At 42.6% G+C, this 20,866-nt stretch overlaps 1 protein-coding gene across 1 annotated transcript in view; it reads left to right on the top strand.

Annotated features, from left to right (window-relative positions):
* qsox1 (quiescin Q6 sulfhydryl oxidase 1) overlaps positions 1 to 19,089 on the top strand; it is a 28,469-nt gene extending 9,380 nt beyond the window's left edge. Inside the window, exons 7-13 of the mRNA XM_086047160.1 lie at positions 255 to 389; positions 464 to 593; positions 6,561 to 6,683; positions 7,423 to 7,561; positions 9,560 to 9,736; positions 15,374 to 15,535; positions 16,726 to 19,089. Of these exons, the coding sequence (XP_085903286.1) occupies positions 255 to 389; positions 464 to 593; positions 6,561 to 6,683; positions 7,423 to 7,561; positions 9,560 to 9,736; positions 15,374 to 15,535; positions 16,726 to 17,510 (1,651 nt within the window). The 3' untranslated portion in view covers positions 17,511 to 19,089. The remainder of the gene's footprint in view (positions 1 to 254; positions 390 to 463; positions 594 to 6,560; positions 6,684 to 7,422; positions 7,562 to 9,559; positions 9,737 to 15,373; positions 15,536 to 16,725) is intronic.
* The last annotated feature ends 1,777 nt before the right edge of the window (positions 19,090 to 20,866 follow it).

The following is a 20,866-nucleotide window of genomic DNA, read 5'->3' as shown; positions in this document are numbered from 1 at the left end:
TACAATGGTTTTTAAAAACCGAGTGGGACAGGGTTGTTCAGTTTGGTACGGAATTATAGAAGGTACCTCCAAAAGTGAGTTGTCGCCTTTGATTTTTAGATATCAGCTCTCAGGAGTATTTACACCTAAGTTGTGCTTTTTTCAAACTGTGGTTGTAATGAAATCAAATATACTAATGATGTACAAAGGGCGCGGCCCTGTTTAAACAAGCAAAGTTGTGACGACTTGAAACCGGTTCCTCCTTCATCCCACAGCAACATTGAGGCCCGAGCTTTCTACTCCTACGCCCTGCAGAGGCTTCCAGGGGTCGGGCGTTCAGGGAAGTCCGTGCTGGCCACCACAGATCACATCAGCACACACGCGGAGGAGCCGTGGAGACCTTTCAACAGGCATGAAACAAAAGCGTTCCTCTGTCTTCTCCATCTTGTCGCAGTGCCTTCAACTGTGTGTAATATTTGCACAGGTCCAGGGTGTACATGGCCGACCTGGAGTCGACGCTGCACTACTCGCTACGGGTGGAGCTGGCTGCTCATCCTGTCCTCACAGGAGAGACACTGACGTCTCTCATAAAGTACATCTCAGTCTTGGCAAAGGTGGGAGAGAGAGAGAGTACTGCATGCCCCCCCCACACCCACACACACACACACATATACAAAGATTCAGGCTCGTTATTTTTCACTTTAAAATATTTAATGCAAGATTAAATCTAATTTAGAAATATTACTAAAACCGAATTTCAAGAAGATTAACTGAAGTGAAAACAGGTTGACCATGTTTGATTTCCCTTAACTCCCCTAAGTGTTTACACAGTTTGAGCTACATTTTTTTCCCCCATTTGTTTTTTTTCACCCTACTTTTTTTCTGTGGGAATTTGTGTATTCAGAACATCTGCTTCATGGAAAATGATAGTGTAATTAAAGCAGGTCACCACTAGAGGGAGAGTGAGACAGCAAAATGTCACAGACTCAAGACTGAGCGCATTTGGAGCACCTGCACACTCCAATAAGTTCCAATAAAACTGTGGAGATGTATCAGAAATCCAGCTCGTTAATATTGCAGTGCATAAAAACCTGTGCAACCTAAATACTAAACTTATAGGTGCATCGCAATAAAATACAGTGGAAAATGTCATTTATTATTGCTCAATACAAAGAGTGACACTCGTATACGTTAAGTAGACACAGTGTATTATTTCACGATTTATTTTATAATTGTTTTCATTATAGCTTAGAGCTAACAAGCAACCGGTATTCACCATGTAAAGAAATTAGAATATTATATAAAAACAGTCAACATTTTTAATTGGCCTTCTATTAAATAGTTTTCTATGTATACAGTATAAAGACTCTATAATAAGATATTGTAAAATGATAAGAATCTCATTGCCTGTGAAACTGAGCTGTACCACATCTAATCCTACTGAATTAAACCGAATGGAATCGTTCCACTTTAAAATAAACCGCCCTTGAATTGTATCGCACCCCATGTATCGAAATATGTACGGAATCATCTTTTATGGGAGGGATGCGCACCGCTTATTTATTTTGTATTCATTCATGCATTCCTTCCTTCCAAAGTTTAAATGTTGCGGTATACTGATTGTCCTCAAGTGAATGAATAGAGAGCGTAAAGACTCTCATGGGCATTGTTGACCCTCTTAATTTTGGCTCTCTGGGGTATTGAAGCGTGGCCGCCGTCCACAAGCTTTGCATTGATGCGGCCTCATTAGAAGCAAAACCTCTCTTGGATACCGAACCCAGAGCCCTTCCCACTACTCCTTCTCCTCCTAATGCTCTCAAGTCATTTGATACTTTTTGACAACTTTACCTGCCCACAAATCTTGCCCTTGGAGTCGTCATCGTCTGCCTGTCCCTTTTTCTGGAATCCCCGTGGGGGATTTTATGAATACCACTTGCCTTTGCTCTCCCTTTTCCCGCTCTGGCTATGACTCTCTTCTTCCGTCCTAGAAGTGTGCCAGCCAGGCAAACATGTTGCAGTGATGAGGTCTGACCCGCCAGCCTCGTCCCCATTGGCCATGCACCAGGCTGTCTCACTGCCACCAATCTCCCTGATTATATCTCACTCTCTAGGGAGGCCTTGTAGCAAGCTGCTGTGTGCTGCTGTGCGCGCGGCTGTGCGGGCCACGCGCCGTGGCCTCCCATTAGCTCCCGTTTGTTTAGTCAATAGCAGCAGGTCCCAGTGGTATTTTTAGCCTGCCACCCCCTCCCCAAACAGAGTGGCCCAGCCACCGTTCGGGGCTTTGTGTGGCTAAGCCGACTGTCATGGTCGCCACTTGTGAGGGCCCTTGTTGACATTTGACTGAGCGCTCTCACGACAAACAATCTATTCATCCAGTTAGCTTGTTAGGCGTAGTTAATGCAAGACAAGCAAGGTGTTGGTTCTGATCAGGCTCAACAAATGGTGATGCAAACACATCACTGCCGGGTTCTTCTTAGACTTTGTGTAAAATTTGAACTGAAATTTGCATGGAGGCGACAAATATTTGTTGATTAAGGAATGTCCCCTTGAATAAATGACACAATATGTAAAAATGTGACACCTGAGCTCAGTGCGTGAGTCATGTGATTAAATTAAAAGTGACTCATGGTGTCCTATTGTATATAGGGAGGGGTTCAGTCATCGTTACAAGCTGATGGAATGATGCTAACTCACATTCTGATTCAAGTAACTTTTTTCCATCCCAAAGGCATTCAATTATCTACCTACTTACAGATGAGTGATGCATAAATAACTATAAAACAAAAGCTAAATTCAATTGATAGAGTATACTGTATCAAACCTCCCAAATCACTGAGAGGTGACTGTTGGATTTTGATATAAACATTTGAACATCTTGCATGGGGGGGGGGGAAATCCTTCTAAATGCTGAACTAAATGAAACCGATCCTTCATGTAACGCCTTTGGTTTTTAATGAATCATGTTTAAGATCAATCACAATGTTTAATATTTTTTTATTCCCAAATCAATGTGGACCTCACCAAAATGTATAGCATTATATGTAAAGAACTTTACATATATATATATATATATATATAACACAACTATGTATTTTTTTTTACTTATTGCTACTATTAGACACCACAATTTCTGCCTAATTTACGTAACATAACCAAAGTATCCATCCATTCTCTGTACTACTACACAAGATTAAATGGAATAAATAAATAATTCAGTTGCACACACAGTTGTAGAAAAACACTCCAACAAGCGCACCCAAGATAACAAAAACATAACGTCCTTGGCAAAAGTGATGTGATGAAAATGTAGAGAAACGTGTTTTTAAGAAAATAGTGCTTTAAAAAAAGCAAAGGACTAAATCACAGGAATACACAGAAAGAGGAAGGGAACACAAACAGCAGTGGTGTTTATTTGTCCCAAAAACAAAGAGCAGGAAGTGTTTTTGGGTGCCTGATGTTTTTGTGTTAGGACGGCTTACTGTGACATATTATTATGCTATTGTAAAGACTGTGTTTAGATGATTTGTCGCCGTTTTATGGTAATCTCCTTTTGTCCAAGAATTCTGTGAAATGTTTCTTTGTTATTCACCGTCAAACCTTTATTGCATTTCCACCCAAACATGTTCACACTGGCTTGCGCTTCCTATTTGCACACGCTCCTAATATTTTTACTAGATTTACTGTCTTGTCGGACTGAAGCCGGATTTATGAATCCTTTCTACATGTATATGAGGATTAAAAAAAAGTGGATCTTGGGATGCATGAGCGCATTAAAGGGAGGTTTTTATGGGATTACACCACCAACTTGTTTTTCTTGGAAGAAGCCCACAGGGGCAACAAATGAAAAGAGAGGGGCGATCTAAAAGGATGCCAGCTTCACATGTCTGTGCCTAAACATCAAGTTCGTGCATTTTTACTGGAATCCTGCCATAGTCTATTATTAAACTAACTGTAAAATGAGCAAGTATTTCCCAAAGATACAGAAATGCACGAAGAGGAAGGTAAAACATTTTAGGACTAAGGATAACTTTACTTCATACTGTATTAACCAATTTAGTCCGACATCCAGTAAACTGTAACTTTATTGTTTTAAAATGGTTAAAGGCGGTGTATAGGACAATGCCAGGGCAGGGGGATCTATATCTTTAATATTCTAATTTTAAAGAAAATATTTGGTCTTCCATTGCAGTTGAAGTACGATGTAACCTTTTTTTAGTATTTAAACATCCTAACTTGGTATTCTATTGATATGTACGGTATACTACCGCAATGAATTTGAAGTAAAACAGTCAGCGTGATCGAAGTGTAGACTTTAAGCTTTCATTTTTAAAGGTGACTCCATTGTCTGACCGGAATTCATTCCAACGTCCAAGTAACAATTTCCCCAAATCCAGCACCAATTTTTGTATCCCATCAATGATGAGTAAGTCGCATGACGTAGGTGGTTCAGCGCCATGACCCAGTGGAACATGGTGAGCTTCTGATGGGATCACGAGGAGCATCGAGACATGAATAGTGTTGCTTTGGTGATGCTGTGCTAAGCCCATTACTGGCGAACACCTGCCTCTTTGCTTCTGCTTAAATTCATATGACTGTTTAATGAGCTTTCCTGACTGGTTCTTATTCAGACCTCCGATCCACACCTAAACCCATTAGGTCACTTTCCCAGCAGCAAGGAGTGGACACCAGGCTCCTTTGTGTGTCCCTCACACACACTGCCCTGAGTCCTTCGTGTGTGTGTGTGGTGATGTTGTTTAAATGCTTGCAACGGAACAGCATCTATTAGAATATATTGGTCAACAGAGATTTACAATATTTCATAATTGTTGCCGCAGTTTGGAACATCGGCAGTCTTCCAAACATTCCAATATCCTGAATTTCTATCGTACATATAAAACTGTCAACAAAATGCAGCGCACAAACCAGCCTGAGTGGGTTAAGTTAAGTGGTGTGTCTTCCAGATCCTGTTAAAGCGTGATGAATAGAAGCGGAAGATTGTCCCCATATGCAGGTGCACTTAGGTGAACAGATGGCGGGGACAAATAAAAAGGAGTACATTTTTGGATGACGTTTTCTAAATCTCCTCTGAGACTCATAGCTGGATCTGTTTGCTGTTGGCAAGCACTCGCGCTAGTAACTTTGATTTAAAAATACCTGTCGTATATTAGAAGAAATGACGCCTGTCCGAGATTTGGAACAGTTACAGCAGAGGTTACCATGGTGGGGTTCTATTCGAAAAGCTTGTCGTGTTTATTTGCGAGCAACATACTGTAAACCATCCCAAGGTTGATTGTGAGAACAGGAAGCACATTTAGCAGACACTTATTCAAGTCTAAAGTGAGTCTTTTGTCAGCGTCTTAAATGGGAAGACCAGCTAGTGTGTCTTTGCGTTTAGTCTGTCATCAACGCCCATCAGCTGGATTTCCTCCTCTTCGCCGTGTTCCCGCTTTTGCTGGTTACTATATCGTGTTTCATTCATGGGGCATCACCAGGGTAGCAACGATTTGAAAAGACGTAAACACACCTCAGGTGAAAGCTTTCGCCCCCTGCTAGCACGGTTGTTTGGTGGTTGTTAGTGGCTTAGGAAATGGATCCGAGTGAAGGAAGCAGCTTAAAGGTGGAATTCTTTTGGAAGTTGCTGAGATGGAAAATCACTCACACCATAACTCAAGTGCAGCTCATAAATGTTGGGAACAACGTTGTCAGGGATTTTTAGCAACTATTAATCAAGCTAACAGTGCTGATTTAGTGCAATTTGTGTGCATCAGTACGGGAACAGGACGGATGAGTAAGTGGCTTATTCAAGATAACGTTATCCAATATAGGGCAATATTGTTTTTCTTATTGTTTTATTTTTATTTATTCATTAGACTGCCCTGTGGCCCTTGTTTACTGTACTTAGTAACTTGGGCTTTAATTCAAATGGACATAAACCTGTTGATTGTAAATAACAATATTTTTACTGTACTGTTATATCATTATAAAATGGTTACTAAAATGGGGAAAACAATGACTTATTGCGAACAACACTAATCAGATTTTTGAGCCATTAAAGCAATTTTATTCTAAAATGATATCTTACATACCTATTGCACGGTTTACAGATTTTAGAAAGGAGAATAACATGCTGTTATGTCATTGCTATGATGAATCTTGATGATCTTTTTCGTGGTCAATAATTCTAACATTCTTGACATTGTGATGATATTTTCTGTTAGCACAGTTCATTTCAGGTGAAATTTGGTAGATTTGCAAATTTAGACCATCAGCCAAACATAAAAACAAGGTCATGTTTTTATGTGGTACTTGTCCAATGCACTTTGCGGTTTAAATCTTGTAGCTGACACCCCGATGTTGGAGGTGGCTCAGTGTCTTGTCAATGTGACCTTCCCATTAACTGAAGGGCCTCTCAAGCGGCCCATCTTAGAGTAAATAAACAATGTGTCATGACTTTTGCAATACCTCTTTCATGCAATTGGATGCAGCAGATACTACAAATCCATGGCCTAAAATTTCTGTTACAACTCGCCATACACACCATCATGTTGGACTTCATACAGAATTTTCCATCTACTCTACAGTACTTCCCAGGCCGCCCCATGGTAGTGAACCTGTTGAAGTCCCTCAAATCATGGCTGCAAGACCAGATTGGTGACCAAGTTTCATATCAAGCGTTCAGTGAGATCCTGGAGAATTCGACACAGGTGAGTTTTGACGGAACAAATAAGCAAACGAAGAAAAAAAAGATTCTTAAATAATGCTGATAATCATTCAGTATGCATTCTCCACAAAAAACTGGAAAATCGCGTCCCCCCCCCCCCACAAAAAAATAAATAAATAAAAGTTTCTGAGAACAGGAACGTCAGTCAAAACTGAGCTTTGGTTGAGACTTTTTAATAAATGCTATTATGTAGGTGTACCTTATAAGAAAACTTTTCAATATGTACGAAGGTCTTATTGTTTGGAATGAAGTGCGCATGCCTCCATTGTGCAGCCCTCATGCAAATTGAAAGAGTCACTTACTCAGATCATTAGCTTTTAGCTGTCCCGATCAATGGATCAATGAATCGATGAGAAGGTATGAATTGACTTCACTTCCGAGGAAATGGACTTCACGCTCGGCCAAAATCTTTACTATTGACATGTGAGTAACCCTGTCAATCACGGCAGCGACGGCAATAGAGGGCGGCAAGAGAAACGACTTTGTGTCAGAGGGAATATGTTGTCTGATTCGGTTGGTTAGATATCTGGACTGCCTGTGTTCATTAGCGCAGGGCCGAGCCATTAACCTGAGATTGACTTCTCATTGATCAAGAAAACTACATGCAGCAGCTTTCATTAAGTTGAACAGGTTTGGAGATGCGGGAAGAGGGCCGCACAACGGTGGTCCTTTTTAAAAATGTACTTCCTTGTTTCTCATTTCTACGTTTTCCTCTCTCTCAGGCTTCAGATGCCGCCTTGCCCGAGGGGGTGAGGTGGGTGGCTTGCCAGGGGTCACAACCCCACTTCCGACGTTATCCTTGTGGCGTGTGGACTCTCTTCCACATTCTTACAGTCCAAGCCATGAAGGCTGGTGACTCAGGTGCACACAACTCATATATACTTTGTTTTACTACCGGGCATTTAGAGTTCATGTGGAGGGGGGCTTCAAATGCGTCTGTGGGATGGCGGACTTTGCCCACAAATTAGCCTCTTTTCCCAGTGACCTGATTTACCTTAACACAAAAGCACACACAAATCCATCCAACAGTTAACACAGAATGCGCACACATACACTGAAACATATAACTCAACTTCCGTACCAACTAGACTATTATACACTCCCCAAACGCTTGGTCTCAGCTGCATTGAACCTAATTGTGACTGTGTGAAAAAGAGATTATGTTAGATGAGTAGAATGTGAGTGGTTAATAAAACAAGGCAGATGATTGGAAGCTCCACTTCTAGCAGGCATGTTAAGCTCCCTCTTCAACACACACACACACACACACACACACCCACACACACATACACACATACACAGGGGTTAATCCCGGGGTTTATGGACCATCATGTGACCTGCAGATGGACGGGTGAAAAGGGGTGTCCATCTGGTACCCCACGGGCCTGCATCTCACTGGGCAGATACGGGCACATGCAATACTACCCCTGAATACGACATAAACCTCATGCATGAACTCACACATTGAATGCAGTATTACAGGTGTGAGCTGCGCACAGAATCTTCCCATTGTATAGTGGCACACTCTCCGAGCGGCTGCTCATTTTATACCCGGCAGGGCCGCTAAGCCAAGAACAAAAGCAAACTACTACCGGAAAAATATGTTTGGGGACTGTCGAGCTCCTGAGACAACAACATGGCCGCCATTCACACAGAGGGTTAATTTTTCCTTTAATCTCCAGATTGGGTATAGATTATTCATCTCAATATGGGGTTAACCCAGCTCTCTGACTCCTGGCCCACAAAGCGTGGGAATCCAGGGAGCCGCGGCACAAGTTTGCGAGTGTGAATGTTGTAGCAATCTCCAGATATGCCTCCAAGGTATTGCTCTCAGGCGTCGTTAAAATGTGAACTTGATAACGGTAAACAATCACGAATGAAATAAAACTGGACATACTATATCAATCCCGATAGCATGAATTAGGTGTGCGCTATATGTGGTAGACTGTATAAATGTGGCCTCTACTGACCAATCGTGATAACGCTAGTTGATGACGTCATCGTGTCTGCCTCAGGCTAGGCGATAAATTAACTTGCTCCACCCCAGCTATGAGCTGCAACTGGCTAACTGGAGTGGCTAAACACCGTCCTGCCACGATGCAGACTCACTCCTCACTTCCATGTCGGCGAATGAGCTACATTTCTGACAAGTATGATCACAAAAGGAAGACAAGGATTAGCTAATCATGCCGTCCACCAATCAAGAAGAGAAGCCATGCTAATCTCTAAAATGAGGTGAAATGTAGAGTAGCAAAACATCACAATATGTGCTTAGGTGGTTCAGGTTGCTTTCAACAAAAGTCTGGCAGGAACAGTTACTGTGGGGAGTAATCGCTTACTCATGCTGAACTATATTTAAGAAACCGTAATTGGGCGAAGAAGTTAAATCTCATCACCAAGGTGTAAAATTCGTTTTTTTTAGTTTTATTGGTTGAATTGGATTGGCTGGTGACCAGTCCAGGGTGGGCCCTGCCTCTTGCCTGAAGTCGGCTAGGATAGACCACTCAAATTTGAAAGACTTTTTTTTTATACCATATTTTATTTTTTAGACCATACTGTATACCATGTGTCCCCTCAAGGATTTATTTAATTTTTGCAGTACTTATTCTGATGAGGCAATGAAGAACAGATTCTTAATTCGTAATTCCTAATGCTAACCTGGCAGCAGACAACTACCGGTAATAAGAACAAGCGCTATAGAAAACGGATGGATGCTCTAACAGTACGAATTTTTTTTTTTTTTTCTCAAATTTCACACAATGCTTGAAACCCACCTGACTTTTTTCAGTTTAAAAAATGGCAATGTTTAAAATAAAATCTGAATTGTTGTGCAAGACTAATTTATGAATCCCCTCCTAGATCCCAAGGAGGTGCTGAGCGCGATGACAGGCTACATCAGCAATTTCTTTGGCTGCAGGCCATGCGCCGAACACTTCCAGAACATGGCCAAAGAGAGCCTGTCCGACGTGAGCGCCTTTTCTGACAGCATCCTCTGGCTTTGGGCCCGACACAATCGGGTCAACAACAGAATAGCAGGTAAGAAGCTGCTTACCGCACCTTCTGATAGTTTTAGAGCTGAACATTTATATCTTGACTTGGTTAACCATATTTTCATGATGTATCCATTATGTTATTATATGATTAATATCAATATACCAATCACACCTGCTTTCTGAAGCTGAGCCATGATTGGTTGTTACCTGAGCCCTGAGCACCTGTATCATTTTCAGTTGACAGCAAGCGGCAAAATGGCCGCCCCCTGAGATGGACAAAATTGGATGGATTTTACTTCTTAACTCATAATCCACAAACGCAATATCAATCAGAATGCCGTGTTTGGACTAGTGGATCTGCATAGAACATATTAATGTAAAGAAATTTGGAGGATTAATTTCTACTTTTTATATTGTATTGTGGTCCACTTGACAAAGAGGTGTACTATGAACTCCCTCCGCTGACCTTCAGTTTTACCTCACTTGAGTTTGTGGGGAAGATTTAGACTCCAGCCTCCTCACATGGTCAGTGGGTCGTGTTAATACGACTAGAGACGGAGCTGGGTGGTGCAAGGACGGATCCTCAGATCAGACACCAGCTGTCGCTACATCTTAGAGACCCCCCCCCCCCCCCCACCACCACCACCTCTTTGACTATCATCGGTGTCTTTGTCACCCATTTTCTCCTGACTACCTTCCCGTCTTCCTATACATCGTCACTATCGCTTGCCCATGTTCTCTTTTGTCTCTCCTCCTCATTTATTTTGCCCCTCCCTCTTGCACTCATAAACTCCGACGCTTCATCAGGATTTTGATGAAGCACACTTGTCTCCATAATGGGGAAGTTTGAAGGGTCCAAATCATCCAGTTGATGATTTTTGCTTGGGTCCAAGTCACACAAACAATGTATTTGTATTTATTGTTTTTATTAATTTTATTTGTGTTTGGACCATTTTTTGATAACCATATTTTGGACCGCTAAAAAATAAATTAAAAATCACACAAGTGTAAAGGTATTTTATTGTTTGGTAATTAATATGTATATGGTTTCCTTTTCCTCAATTCACTATTTTTAGTTGGTTGTGCTCTTTTGTTTTTCAGGATTTTGTCTGGCTAAAATGACTTTTTAGCATCACCTGTTGCTTGTGCAGATATTTCTTTGCAGCGTGTTTTTAACAGTCGAGTGTTTTTCTGTTGATGTGTACTGAGACTTAACTTGCAGTGGGTAAAATATATGTCCATGTTGATAGTCTTGAGCACTGTAATGCAAAAAAAACACTTTCCACTCTTCTTTGACTGTATAACTAACGTACCTTATATTACTCTTAAAAGAGCAAAACCCTCCTCCCCGGTCTTTGTTCCAGTGATGTTATTAGACCCAGCGCTGTCATTAACAGCCCACTTTGTTAAATCACTATCTTTTGTTTGTGCAGACCGCCCCCCTCTTCTATCACTGGGACAGCTTGTGTCCTGAACAGCAGGGGCTAGCGGGACACCCGCCTCTGCGTGTGTCTACTCCCCAGACACTTCACCACTATTCAGACCCCCCAGATCACCGCACACCGCCTCAATCCGTCTTCTCTCTCATCCAGTGTCTTGTCCCTCTCTCTGTTACGAGTAGACCCAAAGTCCCCCCCCCCCACCAGTCCCCTGGGACTCCTAACCTCCGCTTGACAAGTGATAGCACAGTACCTCTGCAGGAAGGCTCCCCCAGGGAACCAGGCCTCTCTTCCTACACACACACAATTCCCAAGATACTGTGCGACAGCAGGTGGCAAACACCATGACTCAAGCACCAAGCCGAACGATTCTCCCATCCTCCAGTCCACCCTGCACACACACAGAGGCTGTGGCGTGTGCTAGGGGGGTGTTGCCGTAGTAGAGGGTTACTTGTTTCCACTGGGGATCAGTGTGGTGAACCAAAGGCAGAGGGAGGGAGGAAGGAAGGATGCAAGCGTCTGTGTTCAGCCATACTCTGTTACGCTCTCTCACTCGCACAACCCCTCCTCTGCTTTTTTTTTTTTTTTTTTCTATACTCCAAAGTGGAGCTGTTCAGCTGGCCGCCGCGCTCCGCCTTTCAGGAGTGGCCATGCATGAAAGAGGAGCGATTTGTAAAGCGGCTGAACAATTAATTTAGCTGGCAACAAAGAGGCCCCAGGGCCCTCTGACACCGCCTCGCACGGGCCGCATTACGAGTGGCAGCAGCTCAGTCCTGTTGCTGCTTGTCAACAGGCTGAGAGGGAGACATATTTCTACAGACTGCATTTGTAAGTCAAGGTACCACCCTATTTGCATTTGTGTTTGCAGTGGTGGTGTACAAATGCACTGCATCATACTAAGAAAATTTGCCGTTTTACTATCTACAGGGATGTTTCTTAAAGCATGTGAACATGCTCATCTGTACTTTAAACTAAGGAAACTTATGCTTTGTCCTTTATTATGTGTTGAAGCACTAAAGGACCATGGCAACTGCATAGCAACTGATACATCACATAACAACCAGTCAAAAGAAAATAACAAAGATGAGCAGAGAAAATTGATTAAAAAATATATATATAAAATACTCAGCAGTACGACAAATGAGGGACAATATAAAATAACACAATGAACTAAAAGCTGACCCCTCAGGAATAATAAATACGCCTTCAAATGTGAACGTGCTAATTTTTATCTTATTGTCCCACATAAAGTGCTAACATCATTGCTACTAGCAAATGTGCATGATCCACAAAAATAACACGATTGATCGCTGTTTTGGTCTGGTGGCTGCACAGGTAGTTGGTAGCGGCTAAACTGCTAATGCTATGTGGGCAGGCTGTACAAACTCGCATTTCCATGCTTTCCATCATCTCTCGGGTGCTACTTGTTCAAGTGATTCAACGGGAGTGTTGTGTTGACCAGTGATGCTGCGGAACTTCTCTTGTCAAAATAGCATCATCTTCGAAAGATAGCGTCAAGTTATGGCTGCCCATCAGCTGCACCTTTAGTTAACCGTTCGGCCATTGCTTACTTATTATTATTACTTTTTGTTAACTTCTTCAACTTGCAAACCAGAGTAGAGAAAGGAAAGCTGGACTCTGATTGGCTGCTGTCACGCACATTTCCGACACATCGGATTGAGTAAACATGCTCAGAGCTGCTCACATATATCACTCAACCCTACTTATATTGCCCTTTAGAAGGTAATCGGCAGGGTAGTGATGGTTATAAGAAGCTGACATATGTTCCGCTAAAGAAAAAAAAAAAAAAAAAAAATATATATATATATATATATATATATATATATATATATATATATACTCTTTTTGTCAGTCTCTCTGTGTTGGTCGGTACTAGAGATAGACCGATATGCTTTTTTCAGGGACAATAACGATGCCGATTATTAGTAGTCAAGGAGGCCTTACCTTTGTTGCATCGTTTTTAAACATGTTTAATGAACAATGTTTCAGGTTTGCATAATGTTGATTTTATTTTTTTATTTTTATTTTTTTTTAATATTTCAAGAAATTTTTGACAATATACATCTCTGTTATAAAATTCTAACAAAATATTCAGGGCGCACCCGGAGTTGTCGGGATGTCTTAAAAAGGATAAATGAAAACAATAGCTCCATGTCTAATTCTACAGTCAATGAAAATTTCAAAATGACAGAAATGTTAAACTTTCACATATCTTTGTTTTGATTTCCACGGTTTTAAATTGACTTATTATCGGCCAGCAGAGTTTTAAAAAAGGCAGATGCCGATATTCGTCAAAAAGCCAAATGTCGGTGCCGATAATCGGCCCGGCCGATATTCGATCTAACCATACTCGGTACCATGTACCGGTTGGGGACCACTGGTTTAGGTCCCTCATGTGCAATGTTCCCTCTAATTTTCCATGCGTGTGAGCCAGAGGCGGTTCTGGCTAGATATGCGCCCCGGGCGAGCCGTCCCTAATATCAGCTGTATTCACCCTGACAGCCAGATGATGCGGCGCGGTAGGTGATCCTCACTTAACAGAGTCAATGCTGAGGAAGCTGGTTTGACTTGGAAAAATACAATACATATTTATACCCGATGAATATGTATGCGTTAGCGCTGATGACATCCCAGCGACGGGCCATGGTGGCAATCTCAATATGGCTGCTATGGCTAAAGTCACCCTGGCCACAAACCTGGCAGTCTGATTAGAATGAGTTGAGCGTGCATGCATGTCCCATCACAGGCTGCAGCATGTCCAAAACGAGTAAAATGAATGTATCTTTTATGTAAAGCACCGTATGCAGAGTCCATACACGTGCACATCATTGAGATTCACGCTGAGCAGCATAGTGAAGGGGGTGTGCGAGAAAGGAGGTGGGAGTAAATTGACGGCACCGTAAAGTGACAAAGCCGCTGTGCCCTCACACACGCATGCCTGCGCACGCACACACACGCACACACTATAGTTTGTAGGTGACAACAAGCAATTTATTACTAGATTCTGCCCTGTCTGTGCGCGTGTGTGTGTGTGTGTCTTATTTGTGCATGTAAGTGCATCCAAGTTCATGCGTACACTTGTTTACTTATGAGATATTTGGTATGAATGGGTGTCTTCTTGAGTAAATCTTTTTATTTAAAGTTAGGGCTGGACTTCTGTAGTTGTTCTATAATTTCTGTGGTAGTTGATGCAATGTAATGCTGAGGGGGGGAAAAAAAATCTGTTAACCGCTAAAAAAAAATGTCTTCAAATTTTGTTAATTAACTCATTCACTGCCATTGACGGATTTACTTGTCTTTTCACAGTCCAGCCAATCAATCCCAGGAATTGATCATATTTTTTTCATTTTTTTTTTTCAAACGTTATGGTAAAAGAGGATCTGAAAATATCTCGCAGTGAATGAGTTAATTTTGTTCTGTAAAAGTGTGAAGCTCAAGTTGCTTGGACAACATTCTAGTTGTGACTGTTATATTGTGCCTGTCTGCGTATGGCTCCCAACCAAATTTTTTTTGAATGCATGAATTGCAGTTTGCGTTTAATTGCGGTTAGCGATAATGGTCAGATAAAAGAAAAAATGTTAAAAGAGGACTTTTTAATTCATTAGATGCATATGTCCCCTCTGAGGCTTGTGTTCCTCTCATGTTCAATTTGAAGATTGGACTTCACTTTCAAAGGGCTGCGAAGGGACCAGACAGGTGGTCTGCACCAGTGAGGGCTTCTGCTTCATGACAAGGCTTGTGCGCATGTGTGTGTGTGTGTAGTAGTGTGGAAGCTGTCCATTTTGGTCACATCTATTATCTCACCACCCCTCCCACTGGGACATCCCTGAAGCCCATTGATCATTGTTAAGGCGCGCGTGCACCCCCCCCCCCCCCCACACACACACACACCAATATCAATCCGTAGATTACATGCACACAAACACAGACAAGTGATTTACATACACACTCTTAAAAGACCTACATGCACATATGCATATAGCCCCAAAGATTTATGGAGGCTAGTGACAAGATGAAATGGCCTCAGCACAGATTGCATCCAGTCCTCGAAGCACTCGTGTCCTCAAATCAAACATGCCAACACAACAGCGTGCAACAACTTTGCGTGACCTTGTGCTTGTTGGATGGTTACAGAATAATAATATTACACCTTTGGTACACTCAATATGGACACCAATCCATGTTTGTTTTCATAAAATACTCTCGTCCTTGCCTTCCAGGTGCTTTGAGCGAGGACCCCAACTTCCCAAAGATCCAGTGGCCTCCACCTGAGACGTGTGCAAGCTGTCACGGAGTCAAGGACAACGGGGACCACAAGTGGAACATCAACGATGTTATGTCCTTCCTGAAGGACTACTACTCTGCCGAACGCATCCTCACAGGTGCGGTATGAGCGCCGTCCGTCTTCCTTCTTGTCTCGTGTTGACACGATAAGCGCGGTTTTTCAATTGAAGGAGATGAATAAATGTTGTTCGTACTCTCTTACATACAAGTTTGTTGTTGTTTTTTTTTTAAATTAAGAGCACTGTATTTTGTAAGACATGCATTTAGAAAAAAGTTAGCAAAATAAACTGGCAGACGCGTATTTACGTACGGTGGTGCCTTGAGATAAATTGCTGGTTGCAGCCAGGCATTTGAAATGAGAATCTGTTCTTAATTGTCTTAATTTTTAACTGTCTTGGGTAAATAAAGTTTAATTAAAAATACAAGTTTAAATCGTTCCATGACCATGCTTGCAAGTGAACTTGATCCACAAATCGTCTTTCCCCATTGAAATGAAAGGAAATGCCATTAATTCATTCCAGCCTCCCCCAAAAAACTATTCAAATATTTGTAATATGTTTTTGATAGAAACAACACTAAATGAAACACTATAATAATATACTTTACACAGTAATAACATAAATAGAATGTAAAGAAGTGAACAGTTTGCATATCAGGATTCATTCATGGTGCTGCTCCTTCTGCTTTGCGTGCCTTGGCCATCGACGAGCAGTATAGGAGAGACGTTGATATACATGTAGACGGTCAGTTACTTGCAGTAATACTAGTCCTTTTTCAGAGTGCCAAACTGCTACTTGTTGCGGAGTGAGTTGAGTTGAGTTTATGGCCATCATAGCGCCCTTGAATGTCACATTTTTGCCAGCAAGTCAAAGCAAAAAGACGGTCCAACGACAGCTCACATTTCCAAAAAGTTCTAAGTTGGGGCACTCGCATCTCAAGGCACCAATGCAGTGACACTCTTTGGGGTTGGGATATCGGCACATGTCCATGCTCGGAAAGCGCTCCCTACGCACAGGAGGAGGTTTGTGTTCTCCCCAAGTTGTCTAAATCCTTGGCAAGAGTGGCCACATGGTTTTTTTTATAGAAAACGTATCCTAAATGTTTGTTTTGTGGGAAAAATAAAATAAATAAAATAACAGGCCTGTTGGATTAAATGTGAAACTCCTTCAAGAAGCTGACTTGACTTTGACAAGAAATTGCCTCGATTCATCCTTTGAGAATTCGAGGTTTCACTTTATACTGTTCTTACCCGAACTGACATAGGCATGTTTCTTGTTTTCCCCGTCAGACTACCTGGAAGACGAAAGTGAGGTTCTGGCCAAGCAGAAGGAAAAACACGCCAACCTGCAGGCTCAGAAGCGTGTCGAAAGAGAAGCCATAGAGGCCTTGAACCCTCCCAATCTTCCTCCTCCAACGCAAGCTGTAGTGGAAGAGGAGGAGGAGGAGGAGGAGGAAGAGGAAGTGGTGGCAGACGAAGAGGAGGAGGTCATGGACGATGGCGGAGCGGCAGCAGCAGCCCAAGTAGAAGGTAAGACCCTTGAACCGACACCCTGGGCCGGAGAGGAAACCAAACTGGGCTCAGATCGGCAACAGAACGTCAGGAGACCGAGCATCGTAGGGATGAAGGTGCGAGACGTGCCGGAGGACATCGTGGACTTGGACTCGTTCGCCAATCAGCACTACAAAGCCAAGGCCGTGCAGGTGGCCACCTCCAGCCGAGTCAAACAACGCATCCTGCACGAGAGAAACCGCGAGAAGCGAGACTCTGGGCCCGTTTTCGGGCTGGGCGTGGAGCTGGACAACGCGCTGGACTTGGGGGCCCAGGACGCCGACTTCGGTTCCATCGAGGGGAAGCGCATGCAGAAGCGAGGACTGTCAGCCCAGCGCTTGGGCGAGGACGCCGGGTCGGGGCGGAGAGGCCATTGGATGTCCATGCTGAGCATCGGCTTCTCCAAAGTGGACGTCAGCCTGTGCGTCATCCTCTACTTCCTGTCCTCCATGTCTCTCCTTGCCATGTACCTTTTCTTCAAAACCCGCCTCCGTTTACGGCGGGCAAAAGTATCACTGCCCTGATCCGAAGTTGTGGTCCAAACACATCACAGGTTGGCTGAAGGGTCTGTGTCCGGATTAGACCGGCCAATTTAACTACTTTCCTACTGGAGACCACAGACATCCTTTCCTTGCTGGTCTGGTTCTGTGCTTCAAGTCTCATCTGGTAGCTTCCACTAGCTTTTCAGCAAACGCTCGACCATGGGAACTTTGTGCATACGGATGTTTATTTTCATCAATGGGTCTGGTGTGAATGAAGATTTTTTTTTTATTATGGTATGAAGGACATTTGAACACATCTGCAGTCTGTGGAACTACTACAACTTATCTACTGTGAGTTCACATAATTATTTGTTTTTAATTCTTTTGAGGTTTAAAAGCATTTAATTTCAGATTTTTGGCGGAAGACTTCCACTATGAGTTGTTATACTTTGTATGTTGAAGGCTAGAACAAATTAGGTACACCTGTACAATCTAATGCAGTGTTTGCGAACCTTTATTGAGCCAAAGCACATATTATACAAAAATCTCACAGCACACCACCAAACAAAAATGTCCCCAAAAAGTATCAATTGCGTAGAAATCAATCCTTGCTGCGAATTGCAAAAATCTGCGAGTAACTGATCGCTTACGCCCCACCCCAGTTAGATGCCACAAACGGCCGCTTTGTCTAAATGAAACTCCTCAACTCGCCTCATCATAGTTCTTTTGCACCAAGTTGCCACAAACTGGCCACAAAGTACTACTTCTGTCTAAATGAAGCACCTCAATTCACTTCAACAAAAAGAAATAAATGAGGAGCTTGTATCTTTTTACTCAAATTTACTTCCCCAGTGTTTGGGCCTTTTTAGTTGAACACAAAAGCTATATTATTCTTTTGTACGGCAACAAGTAAATATGCAGGTTGATCGACCGTAGTGAGAATAAGGATAGTTGGCATCTAATGGAGGAGCATGTAAATGTTCTGCCTGTCGCGATAAGTAGCTGGCAGAGAAAAATGGACAAAGATACATCACTTTTCGTAAACATATGTATATATATATTTTTTTTAAAGTCAGCCCAGTTCAGTGAAATTGGGATCACTACACCTGATCTCTCACAGCACACTATTGGAGTAATGAGATCCAGTCCAATTGCCCTATGAAAGTCTTCTTAAATTTGTAAACACACCTCATTGGAGGAGATCTTAAGATTGTGCCAGTGTACCTAATGAAGTGTCCAATGTGTATCGTTTGAGTTCTAAATCCTCACCACTGTTCAGAATTACAAACTGATATCCATTCATTCATTTTTTTTTCATTCCATAACTAAATATCGCATACAGTTTCAGGGTTACTTTTTAATCACAAGCCGTCGAGAGGCCACTTGTCTCGCAGCTCCTGTGTTTCATACGTCACATCTGCGACGATTACATCACAGTGCTGAGTCGTCAAGACAGATGCTGCGTTCATGAGGAGTGCACAGGCAAACGTCACTGAAAACGTACGCGTCGATTGTGGGAAGGAAGTCCACACTTTTTGTGTTTTTCTCGCCAGCTCATTTTGAATGTACAGAGAGATGAAGCAGCTTTATTGTCTGTGACATTAAAAAGTGTTAACAGAAACTTTTCATGCCTCTTGTTGTTGTTTTGCGGACGCAGTGCAAAAAGCAGCGGGGTGTTGCATGTTAAAATGAGGGGGGGGGTTGAATCATCACAAGGTTGAAGGAAAAAGCCTGTTGCCATCTGCTGCGCAGCACAGGCTAAATCCTAACAATTTCATTGGGATTAAAGCAAGTGAGTAATCCAGCTTTCCTTTAGGGGGAGAGATTACCCATGAGGATTAGCTCCCAGCAGATAATAAACTTTATTAAAACGCAATCGGCTTTCACGGGCCTTCTTCCCCTCACACACACTTGGAAGTGGACTCTGACGGGGCCCCCTTGGTGGTGGAGAGGGGTCGAGCTGGATGAAAGAGTGCGCGAGGGATAAATGGATGGCGGTCCGATGTCGTCGGGATTATGACGGACTCATCTGAGGGGACGCGTGTGATCTTGAGCTTTGTGTTTCCTGGAACATTGGATTGAACTCTCTTCATGCTCGCAGTGAAAACAAACACTCTCATCTCCTCATCCACTTCTTGGGCGTGAGCAGCGTGACGGCTCCGGCTGCTGAAATAGTCCACATGAGCAGCGGGCTGATTAATAGCGGTGCTTTGAACAGAGACACATTTGGTTTGCCTCGGGCAGTCTTTGTTGTTCCATAAACTTCCATAAAATTTTAACATGGTGCCTCACTACTCATTTTTGACCTTCTCTCAACTTTTAAATGTCCAACTGTTCGATGTTGCAGAACAGAAGCCGAATGGCAAGATTTGCCATGAAAATTTCCCAACAATGTCCACTTCAATGACTTTCTGTGACACTTCCAGTCTCACTGTATCTTTGTTGTAAACTGCTGTTGACACTCTATGCTCAGTGGCCACTTCCCTCCACGAACATTCCGTTTGAAGACTGGCAATGGGGAGGCACCGTCCATCACTTGTTAGATGTCATTTTGGTCTCAATGTCGCATGATCATTCAAATGATCGGGATCGTTATCAGACCCCTGCAGAACTTTCTGATCAACTGATCATTTGAATCAGGTGTGTTGTAGGTGGAAAACTTCTAAAATATGCAGGAAAGCAGCCTTTGAGGACTGGAGTTTGAGACCCTTGCTGTACATAAAGTGGAAAAAAAGTTTTTGGGGGGGGCATAAACTAGTGAGCGTCATGGACACTATCCAGAAGGACACAACTGTCCTAGAATACATCAAGATGATGGCCCCCAGGGACGACCTCCTTAGTGAATGCCTCAGGCAATAGAAGCCCAGGGAAGGAGCCAGATGGACTGTCATTTAGAATCCATTAAAAGATGGAATAACGATCAAGGAAGAAGCGGGTTGCTACAGAAAGGTGACATAAGTGAAAATGGAAAAGGGAGCGGTGTATATTGAGGTTCGCTCAGCTCCCATTCACTTGTGTCTCACTCACTTAAAACCACAATTCTCAATTCCTGGCACAATTCTTACTTTAAAAAAGGGGCAGCAAAGTGACCTAATGTCATATGTCTGTCCTACTGTTCTTATGTATGGATATCTTCATTATGCGTATGTAATTCATGGGATTCCCCTTCATACATAAGTGGTATAAAACTGAATGAATGAATGACTGTAGAATCCAATGCCAAAGGTCATTCCCAAAGCTCACTCACGTTCCGTCACAAAGTCATCAAGAATTGTCCTTAAGCACTTTTGTCCCACGCAAGTGATCTGTTAATCTGTTTAAACATTACCTGCGTTTGCCGCCTGCTGCACACTTGAGCCTCATTGAGCTTCAAACTAATGATTCCTAATGACGACAAT

Source organism: Filicampus tigris, chromosome 12, assembly GCF_054856515.1.
Source record: "Filicampus tigris isolate MCC_2025a chromosome 12, RoL_Ftig_1.0, whole genome shotgun sequence".
In the NCBI taxonomy this organism is placed as follows: Eukaryota; Metazoa; Chordata; class Actinopteri; order Syngnathiformes; family Syngnathidae; genus Filicampus; species Filicampus tigris.
The sequence above is the reverse complement of the archived record's forward strand: the minus strand, read 5'-3'. Positions and strand labels throughout refer to the sequence as shown.